The 19,771-nt window shown below is 40.7% G+C and overlaps 1 protein-coding gene across 1 annotated transcript; it reads right to left on the reverse strand.

The window, feature by feature from the left end:
- Positions 1-761: 761 nt before the first annotated feature.
- LOC143768730 (zonadhesin-like) lies at positions 762-19,056 on the reverse strand. Its single transcript, XM_077257384.1, has 8 exons — positions 18,941-19,056; positions 18,241-18,288; positions 13,352-13,384; positions 12,278-12,334; positions 10,159-10,347; positions 4,238-4,417; positions 2,935-3,113; positions 762-1,291 (listed from the first exon to the last, which is right to left on the reverse strand). The coding sequence occupies exons 2-8, from the start codon at positions 18,275-18,277 to the stop codon at positions 1,286-1,288; spliced, it is 681 nt and encodes a 226-aa protein (XP_077113499.1). The 5' UTR covers positions 18,278-18,288; positions 18,941-19,056; the 3' UTR covers positions 762-1,285.
- Positions 19,057-19,771: the final 715 nt, after the last annotated feature.

The raw sequence follows: 19,771 nt of genomic DNA on the forward strand, positions 1-19,771 counted from the left end.
TTGGCTTTCTGACCTCTGGCTCCCTTTCTATCCCTCCGTCTCACCCCTCGGTTTCCACGTTGTCTCCTTGTTTTGATCTTGGCATGTTTAACTACTCTCCAATGTATATCTTCTCCTCTGCACCCCGGCGTTTGGCGCCACCCTAAACCACTTCACGTGGTTCAGGTCCTGTTTGCTACTCATTGAGATTCCCGCTGCTCTGCTCAGCTCCCTTGCTGCGGCGCGCAGCTTCCCTGCAGCAGTTATACCTGGGACCCATGACACCCACTCCTGTTCAGTAGTTTTCTTTGCTCCAGTCACCGATGTGGTCTTCATTGGGCCATCTTCTCACTTTCGGCATAGTCAGTGCCTCTTGTGCTGAGTAGACTGCAAAGTTATATCACCGTGAGATTGCAGTCTAGTAAGCGCAATAGATGCCAAAGATGTTACTGAAGACCACAACAATGACCAGACTTTAGAAGACAGGTAAGAGCTTGGTGAATATTCTTTTACTTTTCTAAACGCTTCCTGGCCGTTTTGAATCTAGGAAAACTTTGACCTGCCAACACTTTGTTGTATTTGTGTAAATTGAATTGGAAAAGTGTATGAATTATCAACATACTAGACATGAATGAGTCTTTGTTTATAATTGCCAGTGTGCTGCATTGTAAGGACCCTTTTAGTTGCTCTTTATTATGCTGCTGTCTTTGCTTATTCATGACAGGATATTGCGCTGTCTTGCTCTCATTCTAGTGCAAAAATTATTACAGTACAAACTAACTAGGTGGAATCAGCTGTAGTTTATTATCACAGTGAAATCATTGCATAATTATAAGGATCATTCACTTATAATCACAGTCAGTAATGAGGTTTAATATTATGTTCACACAATGCTTTTCTGCAGCTTTTTTTGTTTTCGTTTTATGCATGAAAAATTCAGAATGTTGGCAGGATAGATGCTTCGTACATGTTTTGGTACTTTTTTCATGCATTCAAGTAAAAGAATGCAACAAAGAAGCTGAAAAAAAAATTGACACTCTTCAATTTTTTTTTAAATGCCCCACAGCTTAAAAAATGCAAGGAAAAGATTTTTGAAATTGTATTACGTTTGCTGCTTCTGTAAAATTTTTCTCCTTTTCCACATAGAAAAAAAAACACTGAAAAAAATGATGCAAAAATGCGACGTGTGAACATATCCTAAGGGTTTCAGAGGAGGTTCTTGTACTTCATTTTTAGCAGTGTGATGGGTGAAGGATCTCATCTGACGTGGTGCTGAGAGACGTCATCATGAAGGGATGATTCACATCTAGGGCTAAGAGAAAATGCAAGTCAAAACTTAGACCATATCAGACTGGGCTCACCATCCAAAAAGCTGCACTGGACCAGTTTGGGGTGACATTTCTTCACCTACAGATTCAGAATCTTGACTATTAAAGGGTTTATCCATCATCTCTCGCTTCTATATCATGAGCTAAGAGGAGTCTGGTGGGCATCATATATGCATTCTATTCTCTGGAAAACCTCCCGAATGTACTGGTTATGATCCAGACTAGCATGGGTGTGAATTTAATTCTAAGTCCCGTTCCAGTGGCCATAACAGTAGTCTGTGGCCATTGGAATAGGAGAGGGCCTACTGCTTCTTGCCTGACGGTGTCCATGGACCTTCTTTTGATTTTTTAGCCTGGCATAACACCATCGTTGTGGCATGATGCCCATGTGACATCATTCCAGGCCAGCCAATCAAAAGAAGATCTGCGGACACCGTCGGTTAAGAGTCATTACTCCATCTCCCATTCCACTGACCAACGGTCGAATCCATTTGCACCAATTCTAGTCCTGACAGACATTGAAATTCGAATACAACATTTTAACATTGTCATGATCCAGACCAGGTTTTGAGTCCTGTTTTCCCTTTTTCCCAGTCTGGTCATGTCAAGAGTTAACCTTTCCCAGCCTAGGTCTTGGCTCAGGTTGGCTATTTATTGCCGCTACTTCCTGCAGGCGATGTCAGTTAGTCTTTGCTTAGGGCTGCTGCAGCTGACTCCGATTGCTCTGATTTGTCCTGCTGTGCTTGTGGTCTGAACCCGTATCTGTTTTCCCCTATTCCTGTCTTGACTCAATGTTTCCCTTTAGTGTGCGACTCCCTGGTTTTGACTTGGCTTGTATCCTCACCTGCTTCTGTCTTTTGTCTTCTGGCTTATCCGCTCCTAAACATTACTGATCCATTGGCTTGTCTCTGACCGTGAGTTTGCTTATTCCTTTGGTACTGCTCTACAGTCTAGGATTTGACCCGGCTTGTTTGACTATTCTGCTGCCTCTCATGGTAGCCTCACTGCTGCCCTGCATGCCAGCTTTTGGTGCAGTCCTGCTTCCATTCTACTGCCATCTAGTGGATCCTGCACCTACCTGCATTGCAGCAGCTTGACAAACATACTTTTTCTTAAAGGGCTTCATCCATGAATACTAAAACCTGACTTTCCTCCAAGAACAGCATTTTACTCATTTACAGGTTTTCTCTGGCATTTACTTCAAAGGAGCTGAGAAGCTGTTTTTGGAAGAAAGTATCGCTGTTATTTTTCTATTTTCGGAACAATCCTTTTAAAGGAACCAATGATCAATTATTAGATATTACACAGGTTGTCCTCACTGGTCAGCACCTGTATTAATGCCTTATTGAGGCATCTGGACATCTTACAGGAGGTTATATAAACCAGAATGGCCATATTGGCTACTGATTGGATGGGTTCAGGACATTCTATTTGGCCGTTCATCGATTGGCACCATGCAATACTACATTTCTCCAGAAGAGGTCACTGTACAGGAAACTACTGGTGGCAGACAACCACCGATCGATCCATCCATCATCCATCATTGGATTGGCTTTTTCTCTTTGGTTTAGTGCCATTCAACCATAATCACCAAGACAGTATTATAAAACAAAGCAAAATAAATTACCCGAGAAGGAAGTGAAGGACATTTTTCTCTTTTGATGCATTTTCCATCATACCATACCAAATCTTCGTCTTCACACGTGCAGCCTTGTACACATTCCCTCCCACATTTACTTTCAGGAAAGCAAAAGGATTCGCACGGAGCACAATAATGCCAACTCTGGCCATCAGGACAGCTGGGAACTAGAATAATGACATTAACGTTATCCCTTTCACGCCTTGGCCATTTTTCAATTTTTCCTCCCCTTCTTCCAAGAGCCATAACTTTATTATTTTTCCAGCTATATAGCCATATGCGGGTTAAGGGTTAGACTTTTGAATGGCACCAATGGTTTTACCATATACAGTACTGGAAAATGGGAACAAAATTTCAAGTGTGCCGAAATTACAAAACTGCAAATCCACAATTGTTTTTCAGGTTTTTTTATTTACCATCTTCACTATACTGTATGGTAAAACTGAGCTGCCATTATGATTCCCCAGGTCAGTATGAGTACGCAGATACCAGACATTTATACTTTTTTTTAATTAAAATGATTAAAAAAAATTAGGAAATGTGTAAGAAATAATAATAATAATAATAATAATAATAATAAGAAAAAAAAATTGCTTTTGTAGCCATTTTCCAAGACTCGCAATGTTTTACATTTTCGGGTCTGGGGCTCAGTGAGAGTTTACTTTTAGTGCCCTGAGTTGATGTTTTTACTGATACCATTTCGGGGTAGATATAATGCTATTACATTTTATTGTAAAGTTGTGGTTAACAAAGAAAAAGGTAATTCTGGCATTCTGATTTGTTTTCATTACACCACTTATCGATTAAATTAATTTATTTTATATTTTTATCAATCGGACTTTTACGAACGCATCAATACCAAATGTGTGTTTTTTTAAATTTATTTTTGTAATGGGGCAAAAGGGGAGTGAGTTAAACTTTTGTGTTTTTTTAATATTTTTTTATATTTTGTTTTTCATTTTTTTACTCAGTTTAATAGTCCCCTTAGGGGACTTGAAGCTGCGATCATCTGATCGCTTGCACTATACATAGTAGCGCATCAGTATAGCTAAAATCATGATCTCCTATGAACGGCAGTGACTTGTTGGCCTTCAAGATCGTAATGACGGGTATGGGGGTCATCAGCAGACCCCAAGCTGTCATGTTACCCTGTGATCGCATCCGATGGGAACATGGATTGACGTGTGCCTCTATTGGCGCATGTTAAATGAGATAACAGGTGAAAAAAAGAGAAATAAAATAATAAGAAAAGAAAAATAAGTTAAAAAAAGAAAAACAGTATAATTCTTACCAAAAGCGAATCTCTGTGGACAGGCAGATTTGTGGATACATCTCCCATAATATAGCAAAAAGTCGCCCTTACAAACACACCCCGTCCTGCACTTCTTTATACACCTTTGTCCTTGAACTGGGCAATAATCTTTACAAACTGAGCAATTTCTCCACACCATGTTACCTGGACATATTTTATCTAAAGAATGAAAGAAAATATGATTCCGCAGGTCAGTACGAGTGCACAGATACCAAACATGTCTAGGTTATTTCTAATTTAAGCGGTGAAAAAACAATCCGAAATTTGTAGGAAAAAAAAGTTTTGCGTTTGTCGCCATTTTCCAAGACCAGTAACGTCTCGATTATTTGGGATTTGGGGCTGATGAGAGCTTAGTTTTTACGCCCTGCGCTGTTTTGATCGCCTGCTATTGCAATGTTGCAGAGGCCAAAAAAACTATAATTTTTGGGTTTCGATTTTTTCTCGTTACGCCATTTACAGAGCAGATTAATTCTTTTTATAGATCTTTGATAGATCGGACATTTTTGAACGCAGTGATACCAAATATTTTTTTTTTCAATGGGGCAAAAGAGGGCTGATTTGAACTTGTGTTTTTTTTAGTTTTTTACCTATTAGGTAATTTTTTTTCCCACTTTATTTAATAGTCCTCACTTGATAACTAATAAAACAGGAATGCAAAAAAAAATAGTGTGTGACAAGCACACTTTGTGTACCTTATGGACACCTGGTCGGTACACAGTTCCGTGAACCTCGGAACTTTGGTCACTTTTGGTGAAATGCTAGAAAGCAAGAAATTCTTGGTCGTTACATGTCCAAAATATAGTGACAACAGGCGTTAAATAAGACTAATGTAGCAGGTGTCCAAAATCTCAGTACAATAGTTTGTGACATACACACTTTGGAAGTCACTGAGTTATTTTTTCTTTCTGCAATGTTGTTGGCTCGTTTCTACACAAACAGGGAAACAAAAATGAATCTCTGAATTATTCTCCTTTCTTCACCTCCTATGCTAATTTTCCTCACTGTTGTAAAACACATACAGAAATTCTCTAGTGTTGCGCTTTGAGCTGTGATGTCCTATCATTATACAGATACACAGTAAATGGATGCTGCATTCCCTGCCTCTACTTTTATACAGGTTATGATGTTTGGTTTTGCGATACTATGTGATGTGATAGATAAATTGAGAAGCTCACTCGATCATGCCTTAAATGTGAGCCTAATCTGGCTAATCATGCAATTGCAATCTTTTGCAATGTGCAAATTTGCTGGATTCAGTGAATTTCCAAAAACTTGACAAGTTCAATTTGTATATATATTAAAAAAGGAAGTAGAAAGCACTGGCGCTCCTGATAGTTCCTAGTGGGGGAGAAAAATTGCTGAATGTAGAGTGCTACTGGTGATTGTGACAGGTTCTGTGTAGACCTGTAAAGTATATCAAATGAAAAAAAGTGGTATTCACCTGCGCTGTCTACAAAAACGAACAATAAAATGAAAAATAGATGAATAAGAGAGCACTTACTTAATGAGTAATCATTGGTTATGCAGTGGATGTTTTAATAGGTCCTTAAAGTGCTACCAGAATCTTAAGGGAACAAGAAGGAAAAAAAAAAAAGGGGTAAATGTTTGTATTGGTGAATGTAGTGAGACTAAATAGATTTATAATATATACTCACTCAGATATTAAATGGAAATGTGCAATGAAGAGACGTGATCTCTGTGTATCTGCAATTGATGCGGGTATTGTGATGACCACGGTTGCTTAATCTTCAGAGGTTTATAGTAGATGCCCCTGCTTAGATAAATGTACAACCTTTATAGGTATGGTTTTAAGTAAATGCGGTCTAGTTTTCCCAGTACATAATGAACTTACTGCTGGTGGGAGTAGCGCAGGATTCCTGTTAGGTTAAGGTACTAAGATGACCGTCAGGTGCTGGCTGACAAGGATTACTGTGATTAGAATTGATTGCCCATATGTTGAGATGAGGAGAAATGCTCCCCTAGTATGTTGGAGCACTAATATGCCACAATTGCTATGTGCACATAAAATATGCTGTACTCACTGTGGTGCTGAGTGCGGAGGGAAGCAGTTCCGGAAGGTCTGAGCCACCGCTACGTGTATCGCTATGGCAGAGTGGTGGGTTTAAGGAGAGAGTGGCGGCAGAAGCCGTGCGACCGCGAGACCTCGCGTGCCCCGGCCGGATGCAGCGCTGAGGTAGCGGTCGGAGAGGGTGGGCGGAGCTACTGGTGACGTCACCACGCTACGGGGCTAAAGAAGACAGGTGTGCTAGTATAGCTAGTCAGCCAACCTATGCATTTCAAGGGCTCTGGCCCTCTTCATCAGGGTTAATGCTGACCGCATGTGTTCCTGCTTCTTTTATAGCGATATGCCCTCCCCTCCTATGTGTAATTGCTGCCAGTGCTGATTCAATTAGTGAATCGCATCATTAATTGGATGATTGTTTGTGCACCAATACAGAAAGTTGCTGATATGTAATTAGGTATTGAGCTGTGGAACTCAATTGAATTGTCTGTTGGTTAGGAATTAGTCTGCGTGCACACGATGCAGAATCGGCACAGAATTTTCTGCAGAAAATCCACACAAAATCCGCACCCACTGGCAGAGTCTGCAGCTGCGTTTTTTATGCGTTTTTTTGTGCGGTTTTGATGCGTTTTTTGCACGGTATTGATGCGTTTTCTGTGCGGACCCTCTATTGATGGAGGGGTGCAGAAACGGTGCAGAAACTCACAAAAGAGGTGATATGCACTTCCCTGAAATCTGCAGCGTTTCTGCGCTGATTTTTCTGCACCATGTGCACAGGTTTTTTTTTTTTGGTTTTTTTCTTTTACACTGATTCACATTGTACTGCAAATCACAGTGCAGATCTGCAGCGCCTCTGCAGCAGAAAGAAACGCTGCAGATCCGCACCAAATCCGCATCGCGCTCACACAGCCCTAAGGTGTATAAACAGGTGGATTAAGAACTGGGGAAGCATTTTAAAGGGGAAAAAATAAAAAAAATATAAATAAAAAATAAATAAATAAATAAAATCCTTTATTGATTATAGTAAAAAGCTTAAAAAGTATATCTGTATATACTGCATTTAAAAATGAAAATACTAACAAAATATTGTCTCTCAATTAGACTGACTGAACATATAACCACATCAGTATGTGTGGAGTTATAAATGAACACAAATATTAGGAATACATAAAATATGTCATTTTATGTATGAAATATAAAATATTAGGGCTCTATAGCCCTTGTTAGGCACTTGCCTCTATGTATAGTCACCCATTAATAATGTTAGCCCGGGATATTCTCCATCGTTTTAGCCTGTGTTCAAAACGGATGATGTTATTATTGACCCAGATACTGCTGACAGCCTCATGAGGGTCAGAATTTGGCCAAATGACACGTCAAAAAAAGGCATAAAGTTCAGTTTCCTGATTTAGCCCTTTGGGTGCCAGGCTGTCAAGGGAGAAGATCCATTTAGATTCAATTCTTGACATGGTTTTGATGTAGTGGCCACCCCTTGGGTTCTTAGGTACGGTTTGGATATCGTAAAAGGAGATACCCTCACATGATTTATTGTGTTTCTCATAGAAGTGTCGGGATAAGGGATGACCTTTGAAACCCTTTTTGATATTGTTCAGATGTTCCTTTATGCGGACCTTTAGGGGTCTTTTTGTGCACCCGACGTAAATTTTCTCGCATGGGCAACTAAGGATATAGATGACCCCTACAGAGTCACATGTGATTGAGGACTCAATAGGATATTCATGAGTGTTATTTGCTTCTGTAAAAGACGTGTATATTTTTCTGCCACATTTTGTGTGCTTGCAGCAGAAACATTTGCCACATGATTTGAACCCCATAGTTTTAGTATTTGATACCTTATTTGTATTTTTGAGATTGCTTAATACTGATTTAGTGGTGGGAGCAAGCAGAAGGCCCAAGTTTTGGGCTTTTGTATATACAAATCTTGGATTTTGCGGTAAAAGATCCCCAATATGTTTATCGCCCTGTAATATAGGCAAGTAAGTGCTCTCTTATTCATCTATTTTTCATTTTATTGTTCATTTTTGTAGACAGCGCAGGTGAATACCACTTTTTTCATTATATACATATATATATATATATATATATATATATATATATATATATATATACAGTACAGACCAAAAGTTTGGACACGCCTTCTCATTTAAAGATTTTTCTGTATTTTCATGACTATGAAAATTGTAAATTCACACTGAAGGCATCAAAAACTGTCAATTAACACATGTGGAATTATATACTTAACAAAAAAGTGTGAAACATCTGAAAATATGTCTTCTATTCTAGGTTCTGCAAAGTAGCCACCTTTTGCTTTGATGACTGCTTTGCACACTCTTGGCATTCCCTTGATGGGCTTCAAGAGGTAGTCACCGGAAATGGTCTTCCAACAATCTTGGAGGAGTTCCCATAGATGCTTCGCACTTGTTGGCCCTTTTGCCTTCACTCTGCAGTCCAGCTCACCCCAAACCATCTCGATTGGGTTCAGGTCTGGTGACTGTGGAGGCAAGGTCATCTGACGTAGCACCCCATCACTCTCCTTCTTGGTCAAATAGCCCTTTCACAGCCTGGAGGTGTGTTTGGGGTCATTGTCCTGTTGAAAAATAAATGATTGTCCAACTAAACAAAACTGGATGGAATAGCATGCCACTGCAAGATGCTGTGGTAGCCATGCTGGTTCAGTATGCCTTCAGTTTTGAATAAATCCCCAACAGTGTCACCAGCAAAGCACCCCCACACCATCACACCTCCTCCTCCATTCTTCACGGTGGGAACCAGGCATGTAGAGTCCATCCGTTCACCTTTTCTGCGTCGCACAAAAACACGGTGGTTGGAACCAAAGATCTCAAATTTGGACTCATCAGACCAAAGCACAGATTTCCACTGGTCTAATGTCCATTCCTTGTGTTCTTTAGCCCAAACAAGTCTCTTCTGCTTGTTGCCTGTCCTTAGCAGTGGTTTCCTAGCAGCTATTTTACCATGAAGGCCTGCTGCACAAAGTCTCCTCTTAACAGTTGTTGTAGAGATGTGTCTGCTGCTAGAACTCTGTGTGGCATTGGCCTGGTCTCTAATCTGAGCTGCTGTAAACCTGCGATTTATGAGGCTGGTGACTCGGATAAACTTATCCTCAGAAGCAGAGGTGACTCTTGGTCTTCCTTTCCTGGGGCGGTCCTCATGTGAGCCAGTTTCTTTGTAGCGCATAATGATTTTTGCCACTGCACTTGGGGACACTTTCAAAGTTTTCCCAATTTTCCGGACTGGCTGATCTTCATTTCTTAAAGTAATGATGGCCACTCATTTTTCTTTACTTAGCTGCTTTTTTCTTGCCATAATACAAATTCTAACAGTCTATTCAGTAGGACTATCAGCTGTGTATCCACCAGACTTCTGCACAACACAACTGATGGTCCCAACCCCAATTATAAGGCAAGAAATCCCACTTATTAAACCTGACAGGGCACACCTGTGAAGTGAAAACCATTCCCGGTGACTACCTCTTGAAGCTCATCAAGAGAATGCCAAGAGTGTGCAAAGCAGTCATCAAAGCAAAAGGTGGCTACTTTGAAGAACCTAGAATAGACATAATTTCAGTTGTTTCACACTTTTTTGTTAAGTATATAATTCCACATGTGTTACTTAATAGTTTTGATGCCTTCAGTGCGAATGTACAATTTTCATAGTCATGAAAATACAGAAAAATCTTTAGATGAGAAGGTGTGTCCAAACTTTTGGTCTGTACTGTGTGTATATATATATATATATATATATATATATATATATATATATACGGACACAATATATATTTTACCGCTGTTGCCATTCTTCCCTTTTCTGAAAACAAATATAATTTATAATTTCTTACCCTTCAGTGGGAGGTACGGGCACTGAGAAAGTGGAAAGCAATTGTCATTATGGAGGAAATATCCGACAATTTTACATGTGCATCCTTCCTTGCATTCACTGCTACAAATCTTTCTTGCAATGGGACATTCTGACCAGCACCCTGTACAGTTATATACTTCAGCGTCAGGAGGGCAGGTTATGGTGGAATCTGGTTACAAAACAATGGTAAATGCAAGGGTTATATCCACTTCAGAAACTAAGCTTTTATTATTACAATGCATCTAAATTAAAAGACGTAGTTCGGAAAGAAAAACTAAATTAAAAATAAAATATGAAGTAGTTGGATATGCATAACTAAAGGTGAAGAGGAGGTGCCAAAAGAAGTCTACAGGTCATTGGGTGAAGAAGTGATTCCAATGAAGGCCTCCAAGTCTTTGGATCAAGGAGTTATGCCAATAAATGTCTCCAGGTTCTTGGGTAAAGAAGTGGTGTCAATGAAAGTCTCCAGGTCCTTGGATAAAGAAGTGGTGTCAATGAAAGTCTCCAGGTCCTTGGGTAAAGAACTGGTGTAAATGAAAGTCTCCGGGTCTTTGGATGATGAACTGGTGTCAATAAAAGTCTACAGGTACTTAAGGGAATAAGTAATGCTAATTAAATTATCCAGGTTCTTGGATGAACAAGGGATGCCAATGAAAATCTTCCTGTTTTGGGGTGAATAAGTGATGCCCATGAAAGTTTCCAGGTTATTGAGTGAAAAAGTAATGCAAATAAAAGTCTTCAGGTCCTTAAGTGAAGAAGTGATGTCAATTAAATTATCCATGTCCATGGGAAAACAAGTGATGCCAATAAAAATCTCCAGGATTTTGGATGAAGAAGTGATGCTAATGAAAGTTTCCAGGTACTTGGGTGAATTAGTAAAGCTACTGAAATTCTCCATGTCCGTGGGTAAACAAGTGCTGCCAATAAAAATATCCATGATTTTGGATGAATATGTGATGCCAATAAAAGTCTCTAGGTTATTGTGTGAAAAAGTGATGCAAATAAAAATCTCCAGGTCCTTATGTGAAGAAGTAATGCCAATGAAATTCTCCAAGTCCTTGGGTGAAAAGTGGTATAAAATGAAAATCTCCAGGTCCTTGAGTGAAGAAGTGCTGCCAATGAAAGCATCCAGGTCTTTAGGTAAAAATGTGGTGTTAATGAAAGACTCCAGGTTCTGTGCTTAAGAAGTTTCCAGGTCCTTGAGTGAGTTATTCTAATGAAAGAATCCATGTCCTTGGGTGAGGAAGTGGTATCAATGAAATTCTCTGGTTCATTGGCTGCAGAAATAATGTGTTTGAAAGCCTCTGCATCTTTGAAAGTTTGTGCTTACTTGAATAAAGCCGTGGTTTCAATGAGTATCTCTGGTTATTTAGATAAAGCAGTGATGTCAAAGAAAAGCTTTGTCTTCTTAGGAGAAGCAGTGGTGTCAATAAACGTTTCAGGTTTCTTGGGTAAAGGAGTGATGTCCACAAAAGTCTTTTTCTCTTTGGGTGATGCAGTGATGTCAATGAATGTCTCTATTTTTGTCTAAGGCATTGGTTTCAATTATACTCTCTGGTTCCTTGGTCGAAGCAGTGATGTCTAAAGAAGTCTCTGTCTCCTTAGAAAAAGCAGTGATACTAATGAAATTTTCTGGTTCGTTAGGTGAAGTAGTGATGTCAATAAAAGTCTAGGATTTCTTAGCTGAATCGATAGTGTTAATGAAGGTCTTTGGCGTTCCAGTGGTGTCACTTGAACTCACAAACATGAGCCATCACCAGTGGAAGCAAGGAGAGAAGCTCTGATTCTGGGCAATGGTCATGGTATGGTGAAGCTATGAGGATCAGTAGGTGAGCATGTGTTATTTGTTTGCTCTTAAACCACCCTAGGCTTGATCTTAAAATAAAAAGGGAAGAATAACCCTTCGTAAAGACAGATGTTGGGCTATCACAGAACACATTCTCCCATGGCACACATAGAAATTAGGTCCCTGATGTGTCTGCTGGTGGAGCTCTTCTCCAGTCCCTCTCGGTCACAGTCCATCCTCCTCTACTTCAAAAAGATATGTGGTATAAGAAGCAGAGGCCCGGGTGTACAGTGATTAGGCCGGCCATACTCACTATTATCAGACTGTGTCTCATTCTTGCTTGTAGTCTGTGCTGGTGTGCTATTCTCCACTGCAGGAAGTAGAAAAAACAACATAAAACATCATCAGTCACTAAGAAAATATAGGATGGGGGAAACGAGATCACAAACCCCAAGCCTTAATCCAAACCAACTGCCACCACCGCCCAAACTACTAAAGGAGTCGCTAATCAACCATACATTGGCCAAAAAGCAATGGTGATTGGTGGATCAACACAGCTTAGGAACCTTTAATGCTGGACTTTCACGAGCCCCAAAAAGACAAAGAATTCACAAATTTAGTAGAAGAAGATGAAAGAAGATAATTATAATTTCTCAGGCGCTAGCTGCTCCCTTGTAACTAGCAAAAGCCACGCTAGTTAAGTGTCAAAACACAAAAATTGCATAAATATTTGAATGTCTTTCCTGAGATCTTTGCTATATCTTTAGGTAACAGTTTAGGTGCACTGACACTGATCAGACTCGTCTTCTTCAAGGGGGCAATCGGTTGGAGGAATACATAGTTTGTGCTCCTCCTTGTCACACAGAAACAACACACTTCACAAGCCACAAAGACCACCATAAGAGCCATCAAGACTTGTGTCAACCAAACCCAACTCAACGCATGTAGCATTGGTGCAAAGTGAAGGAAGACGTAAAAGATAACGTTGTTTGACCAGAAGAGACCGGAGTTGTAGGGAGCCAGATAGAGAGTTGTGGTGACTAAACAAATGAGTGATGAATTCACTGTACTATTCATTGATTCTCCCGTTTATTACAGTATAGAGAGAACACCGACAAAGATAAAGCACATCGGAATCGCAGTGATACATTTGAGTATAATTTCATTTGTTTTCCAAATTCGAGCAAATAATTCTAATTTCAGCCAATTCACTCATGGCAATCCATGTACTAAAAGTACGGTGCTAAATTAGGAAGGTAGTGAATCTACCCTCCGAACTGTAAGTTACTGAGAAGTGTAAGATAAAGGAGGATCATTCACAGTAATTAGAATTAAGTCAGAATTATTTATTGTTATAAGTTTAATTAGACTTTGTGTTGGATCTTACGTGAGAGAATGTAAGAAAGGGCACAGGGGAGACCTGAAAGAGAAATCATTGTATATCAATCATTACATTTACAGATAGATATAAAGATAGATAATAGATAGATGATAGATAGAAAATAGATGATAGATAAGATAATAGATAGATAAACAATAGAAAGATAATAGATAGATAATGGATAATAGATAGATAGATAGATAGATAGATAGATAGATAGATAGATAGATAGATAGATAGATAGATACAGTGGGGCAAAAAAGTATTTAGTCAGTCAGCAATAGTGCAAGTTCCACCACTTAAAAAGATGAGAGGCGTCTGTAATTTACATCATAGGTAGACCTCAACTATGGGAGACAAACTGAGACAAAAAAATCCAGAAAATCACATTGTCTGTTTTTTTATCATTTTATTTGCATATTATGGTGGAAAATAAGTATTTGGTCAGAAACAAACAATCAAGATTTCTGGCTCTCACAGACCTGTAACTTCTTCTTTAAGAGTCTCCTCTTTCCTCCACTCATTACCTGTAGTAATGGCACCTGTTTAAACTTGTTATCAGTATAAAAAGACACCTGTGCACACCCTCAAACAGTCTGACTCCAAACTCCACTATGGTGAAGACCAAAGAGCTGTCAAAGGACACCAGAAACAAAATTGTAGCCCTGCACCAGGATGGGAAGACTGAATCTGCAATAGCCAACCAGCTTGGAGTGAAGAAATCAACAGTGGGAGCAATAATTAGAAAATGGAAGACATACAAGACCACTGATAATCTCCCTCGATCTGGGGCTCCACGCAAAATCCCACCCCGTGGGGTCAGAATGATCACAAGAACGGTTAGCAAAAATCCCAGAACCACGCGGGGGGACCTAGTGAATGAACTGCAGAGAGCTGGGACCAATGTAACAAGGCCTACCATAAGTAACACACTACGCCACCATGGACTCAGATCAGTGGCGTAACTACAAAGTTATGGGCCCCGGTGCGAACTTCCAAATGGGGCCCCCCCCCCTACCCCCCCCTACCCCCCCACCTTCCCCCGCCCCTGCAACCCCCCCACCTTCCCCCGCCCCGCTTCCCCTAGATACGCCTCGGACTGTTGCAGGAATCTCCTGCACTGCAACATGGTGTTGGGTGCCAGCACAGCCCGCACAGTGGTATATCCAGCACAGCCCGCACAGTGGTATATCCAGCACAGACCGCACAGTGGTATATCCAGCACAGACCGCACAGTGGTATATCCAGCACAGCCCGCACAGTGGTATATCCAGCACAGCCCGCACAGTGGTATATCCAGCACAGACCGCACAGTGGTATATCCAGCACAGACCGCACAGTGGTATATCCAGCACAGACCGCACAGTGGTATATCCAGCACAGCCCTCACAGTGGTATATCCAGCACAGCCCGCACAGGGGTATATACAGCACAGCCCGCACAGGGGTATATACAGCACAGCCCGCACAGGGGTATATACAGCACAGCCAGCACAGGGGGTATATAGAGCACAGCCCTCACAGTGGTATATCCAGCACAGACCGCACAGTGGTATATCCAGCACAGACCGCACAGTGGTATATCCAGCACAGACCGCACAGTGGTATATCCAGCACAGCCCTCACAGTGGTATATCCAGCACAGACCGCACAGTGGTATATCCAGCACAGACCGCACAGTGGTATATCCAGCACAGACCGCACAGTGGTATATCCAGCACAGACCGCACAGTGGTATATCCAGCACAGACCGCACAGTGGTATATCCAGCACAGCCCTCACAGTGGTATATCCAGCACAGACCGCACAGTGGTATATCCAGCACAGACCGCACAGTGGTATATCCAGCACAGCCCGCACAGTGGTATATCCAGCACAGACCGCACAGTGGTATATCCAGCACAGACCGCACAGTGGTATATCCAGCACAGACCGCACAGTGGTATATCCAGCACAGACCGCACAGTGGTATATCCAGCACACACCGCACAGTGGTATATCCAGCACAGACCGCACAGTGGTATATCCAGCACAGACCGCACAGTGGTATATCCAGCACAGCCCTCACAGTGGTATATCCAGCACAGACCGCACAGTGGTATATCCAGCACAGACCGCACAGTGGTATATCCAGCACAGCCCGCACAGTGGTATATACAGCACAGCCCGCACAGTGTTATATACAGCAGAGCCCGCACAGTGGTATATAGAGCACAGCCCGCACAGTGTTATATACAGCAGAGCCCGCACAGTGGTATATACAGCAGAGCCCGCACAGTGGTATATACAGCAGAGCCCGCACAGTGGTATATACAGCACAGCCCGCACAGTGTTATATACAGCAGAGCCCGCACAGTGGTATATAGAGCACAGCCCGCACAGTGTTATATACAGCAGAGCCCGCACAGTGGTATATACAGCAGAGCCCGCACAGTGGTATATACAGCAGAGCCCGCACAGTGGTATATACAGCAGAGCCCGCACAGTGGTATATACAGCAGAGCCCGCACAGGGATATATACAGCAGAGCCCGCACAGGGATATATACAGCACAGCCCCCACAGGGGTATATACAGCACAGCCCGCACAGGGGTATATAGAGCACAGCCCGCATCTCATCTCATCCCCCCCCCCCGATAATGGCCCCACAGTCCGGTTAAAAAGAAAAAAAAAAAAAACTCTCCTCACCTTTCCTTTTGCCCGCGCTGCTCCTGGCGGCTGCAGTCTGCCCAGGACACTGCAGGTGCGCGATGATATGACGTCATCGCGCACCCGCAGTGTACTGTCAGAGGCAGAGCGGGGAATGATGGGAGAGGAAGCGTCAGGTGACGCTCTCTCCTCCCATCATTGCATTGAACTATACCGGTGTCATAGACGCCGGTATAGTTAAATGCGGCGGCGGCGGCGGCACTGGGGGGGTTCCGGGGGAGGAACAGTGCAGCGGCCCACTACTGGCATCGGCTCTTCTGGCATTTGCCAGAAGTGCCCGATGGCCAGCCTGGCCCTGCTCAGACCTGCCGGCCCGGGGCCCCTGACCTGCGGGGCCCGGTCGCAATGGCGACCGCTGCGACCGCGGTAGTTACGCCCCTGACTCAGATCCTGCAGTGCCAGACGTGTCCCACTGCTTAAGCCAGTACATGTCCGGGCCCGTCTGAAGTTTGCTAGAGAGCATTTGGATGATCCAGAGGAGTTTTGGGAGAATGTCCTATGGTCTGATGAAACCAAACTGGAACTGTTTGGTAGAAACACAACTTGTCGTGTTTGGAGGAAAAAGAATACTGAGTTGCATCCATCAAACACCATACCTACTGTAAAGCATGGTGGTGGAAACATCATGCTTTGGGGCTGTTTCTCTGCAAAGGGGCCAGGACGACTGATCCGGGTACATGAAAGAATGAATGGGGCCATGTATCGTGAGATTTTGAGTGCAAACCTCCTTCTATCAGCAAGGGCATTGAAGATGAAACGTGGCTGGGTCTTTCAACATGACAATGATCCAAAGCACACCGCCAGGGCAACGAAGGAGTGGCTTCGTAAGAAGCATTTCAAGGTCCTGGAGTGGCCTAGCCAGTCTCCAGATCTCAACCCTATAGAAAACCTTTGGAGGGAGTTAAAAGTCCATGTTGCCAAGCGAAAAGCCAAAAACATCACTGCTCTAGAGGAGATCTGCATGGAGGAATGGGCCAACAGACCAACAACAGTGTGTGGCAACCTTGTGAAGACTTACAGAAAACGTTTGACCTCTGTCATTGCCAACAAAGGATATATTACAAAGTATTGAGATGAAATTTTGTTTCTGACCAAATACTTATTTTCCACCATAATATGCAAATAAAATGATAAAAAAACAGACTGTGATTTTCTGGATTTTTTTGTCTCAGTTTGTCTCCCATAGTTGTGGTCTACCTATGATGTAAATTACAGATGCCTCTCATCTTTTTAAGTGGTGGAACTTGCACTATTGCTGACTGACTAAATACTTTTTTGCCCCACTGTAGATAGATAGATAATAGATGGCTAATATACAGATAGATAATAGATAGATAATAGATAATATCTAGATAATAGATACATAATGGATAGATAGATAGATAGATAGATAGATAGATAGATAGATAGATAGATGAAAGATAGATAATAGATAGATAGATAGTAGATAGATAGATATAATAGATAGATAGATAGATAGATAGATAGATAGATAGATAGATAGATAATAGAAAGATAATGGATAGATAGATAGATAGATGATAGATAGATAGATAGATAGATAGATAGATAGATAGATAGATAGATGATAGATAGATAATAGATAGATGGATAATAGATAGATAGATAATAGTTACATAGATAATAGATAATAGATAGATAGATGATAAATAGATAATAGATAGATAATAGACAAATAATAGATGGATAACAGATAGATAGATAATAGATAGATAGATAGATAGATAGATAATATCTAGATAATAGAAAGATAATGGATAGATAGATAGATAGATAGATAGATAGATAGATAGATGAAATATAGATAGATAATAGATTGATAATAGATAATATGTAGATAATAGATAGATAGATGGATAATAGTTAGATAGATAATAGATAATAGATAGATAGATGATAAATAGATAATAGATAGATAATAGGCAAATAATAGATGGATAACAGATAGATAGAAAATAGATAGATAATGGATGATAGATGATAGATAGATAGATAATAGATAGATAAATAGATAGATGATAGATAATAGATAAATAGATAGATAGATAGATAATAGATAGATAAATAGATAGATAGTTTATAGATAAATGGATATTAGATACATAGATAAAATGTCTTTTCCAATGATTATATACCATAGCAGAACATATAGAATATCTCTCTTACCGACAATTACAAGGCAACCAGAGAATATCCATTTCATTGTTACTTTTCCTACAAATTATAAAGATATTATATCTAAGGAGGAGGCAGTGTGTTACTTTGCACATATCCATCATTAGTATTAATAATACCAGATAAATCATTACTATGAAGAGACCTGTGCAGTCTCTATAACTTGCTATTCATTACCATCTTTTCAGTTAGCTATTAAAAGGTATCAACCAAGGCGATCTCTCAGTTGTGATTATTTTAGTAGTATTATTGTTGTTTTTGTCATTTCTTTTCTTTAACCTTTCATTCCCTTCGCCTAACGATTGCTGCAGATGTTAGCAAAGTAACAAATATTGTATTAGATTGTAACACTGATTAGACCTGACTAGCCGCGATGCAATGCTTGGAAATAATTATGTCTCACTGTCATAAGTTATATAGTGAATCGAAACACTAGAACACAAAACGAATTTATGGCCCCTGAAACACGTTCATTCAACCATAGCAAAAATAAAAAATGATAAGAAACTAACAGTGATGTAAAGAATAACGTTGCTGTCATCCTTGATAATTTTTTAGAGGATTCCATTAAATTTATCAGTTTATCCACATTGATTCCTATATTCTCAGTCTCTTGCCTACGGATCTTGCAGGTTTCATCCTGCTTTCCTGCATTGTGGTGGCAGGAGAGACGGGCTAGGACTGGACTTACCTTCAGTAACTTTCTCGGCAGCACTGATTACGATGACGCCTCATTTCAGGTTTATCGGTGAGTTCCTATTACTGATTGCAGGTTAATTTGCCTCTTGTTACATTCTGTATTGTTTGCGAGTTTCATTATTTCTCGCACCTGTTCGAACAATGAAACGTTTAATGGCTCATTTTTTCTGAAACTTTAAAAAGACTTTGACATTTTTTTTAATTGAAGATAATGAACCATTATCCAGTGTTTGTTAGTGGGACGAGTATGAGAACCTTTCCTTTCTGTATCTGCTGTGAGCTTCTGGTGCATCAATATCTGCATCTAAACAAATATAGAAATGTCGAAAGATTAGACGTGAGCAGATCACGGGACAAAGTATTGATTTGACACTGTTTTATAGGGAGGAAAGGTCTACAATTCCTCCAACATGTACCTAAAGTCTTAGGCAGGTGTGGGAAAAAATTCTGCAAAGTAAGAAGCTCCCAAATATAGAGGTATAAATAGTTTAGTTTTATCAATTAAGAAAATGCAAAGTGAACAAAGAAAAGAGAAATGTAAATCAATATATCAATATTTTGTGTGACCGCCCGTCGCCTTCAAAACAGCATCAATTCTTCTAGGTACTTGTACATTCAAGAGGATTGATATTCACCTTTCATTTACTTTCTGTAACTGCAGATATATATGGTGGGACTTTTCCATCCAGGACTGATCTCTCTACAGTGAGGCTTTTCCATCCAGGACTGATCTCTCTATGTCTATGGTGGGGCTTTTTCATCCAGGACTGATCTCTGTATGGTTGGGCTTTTCCATCCAGGACTGATCTCTGTACGGTGGGGC

This window comes from Ranitomeya variabilis, chromosome 4 (assembly GCF_051348905.1).
Source record: "Ranitomeya variabilis isolate aRanVar5 chromosome 4, aRanVar5.hap1, whole genome shotgun sequence".
Taxonomy (NCBI): Eukaryota; Metazoa; Chordata; class Amphibia; order Anura; family Dendrobatidae; genus Ranitomeya; species Ranitomeya variabilis.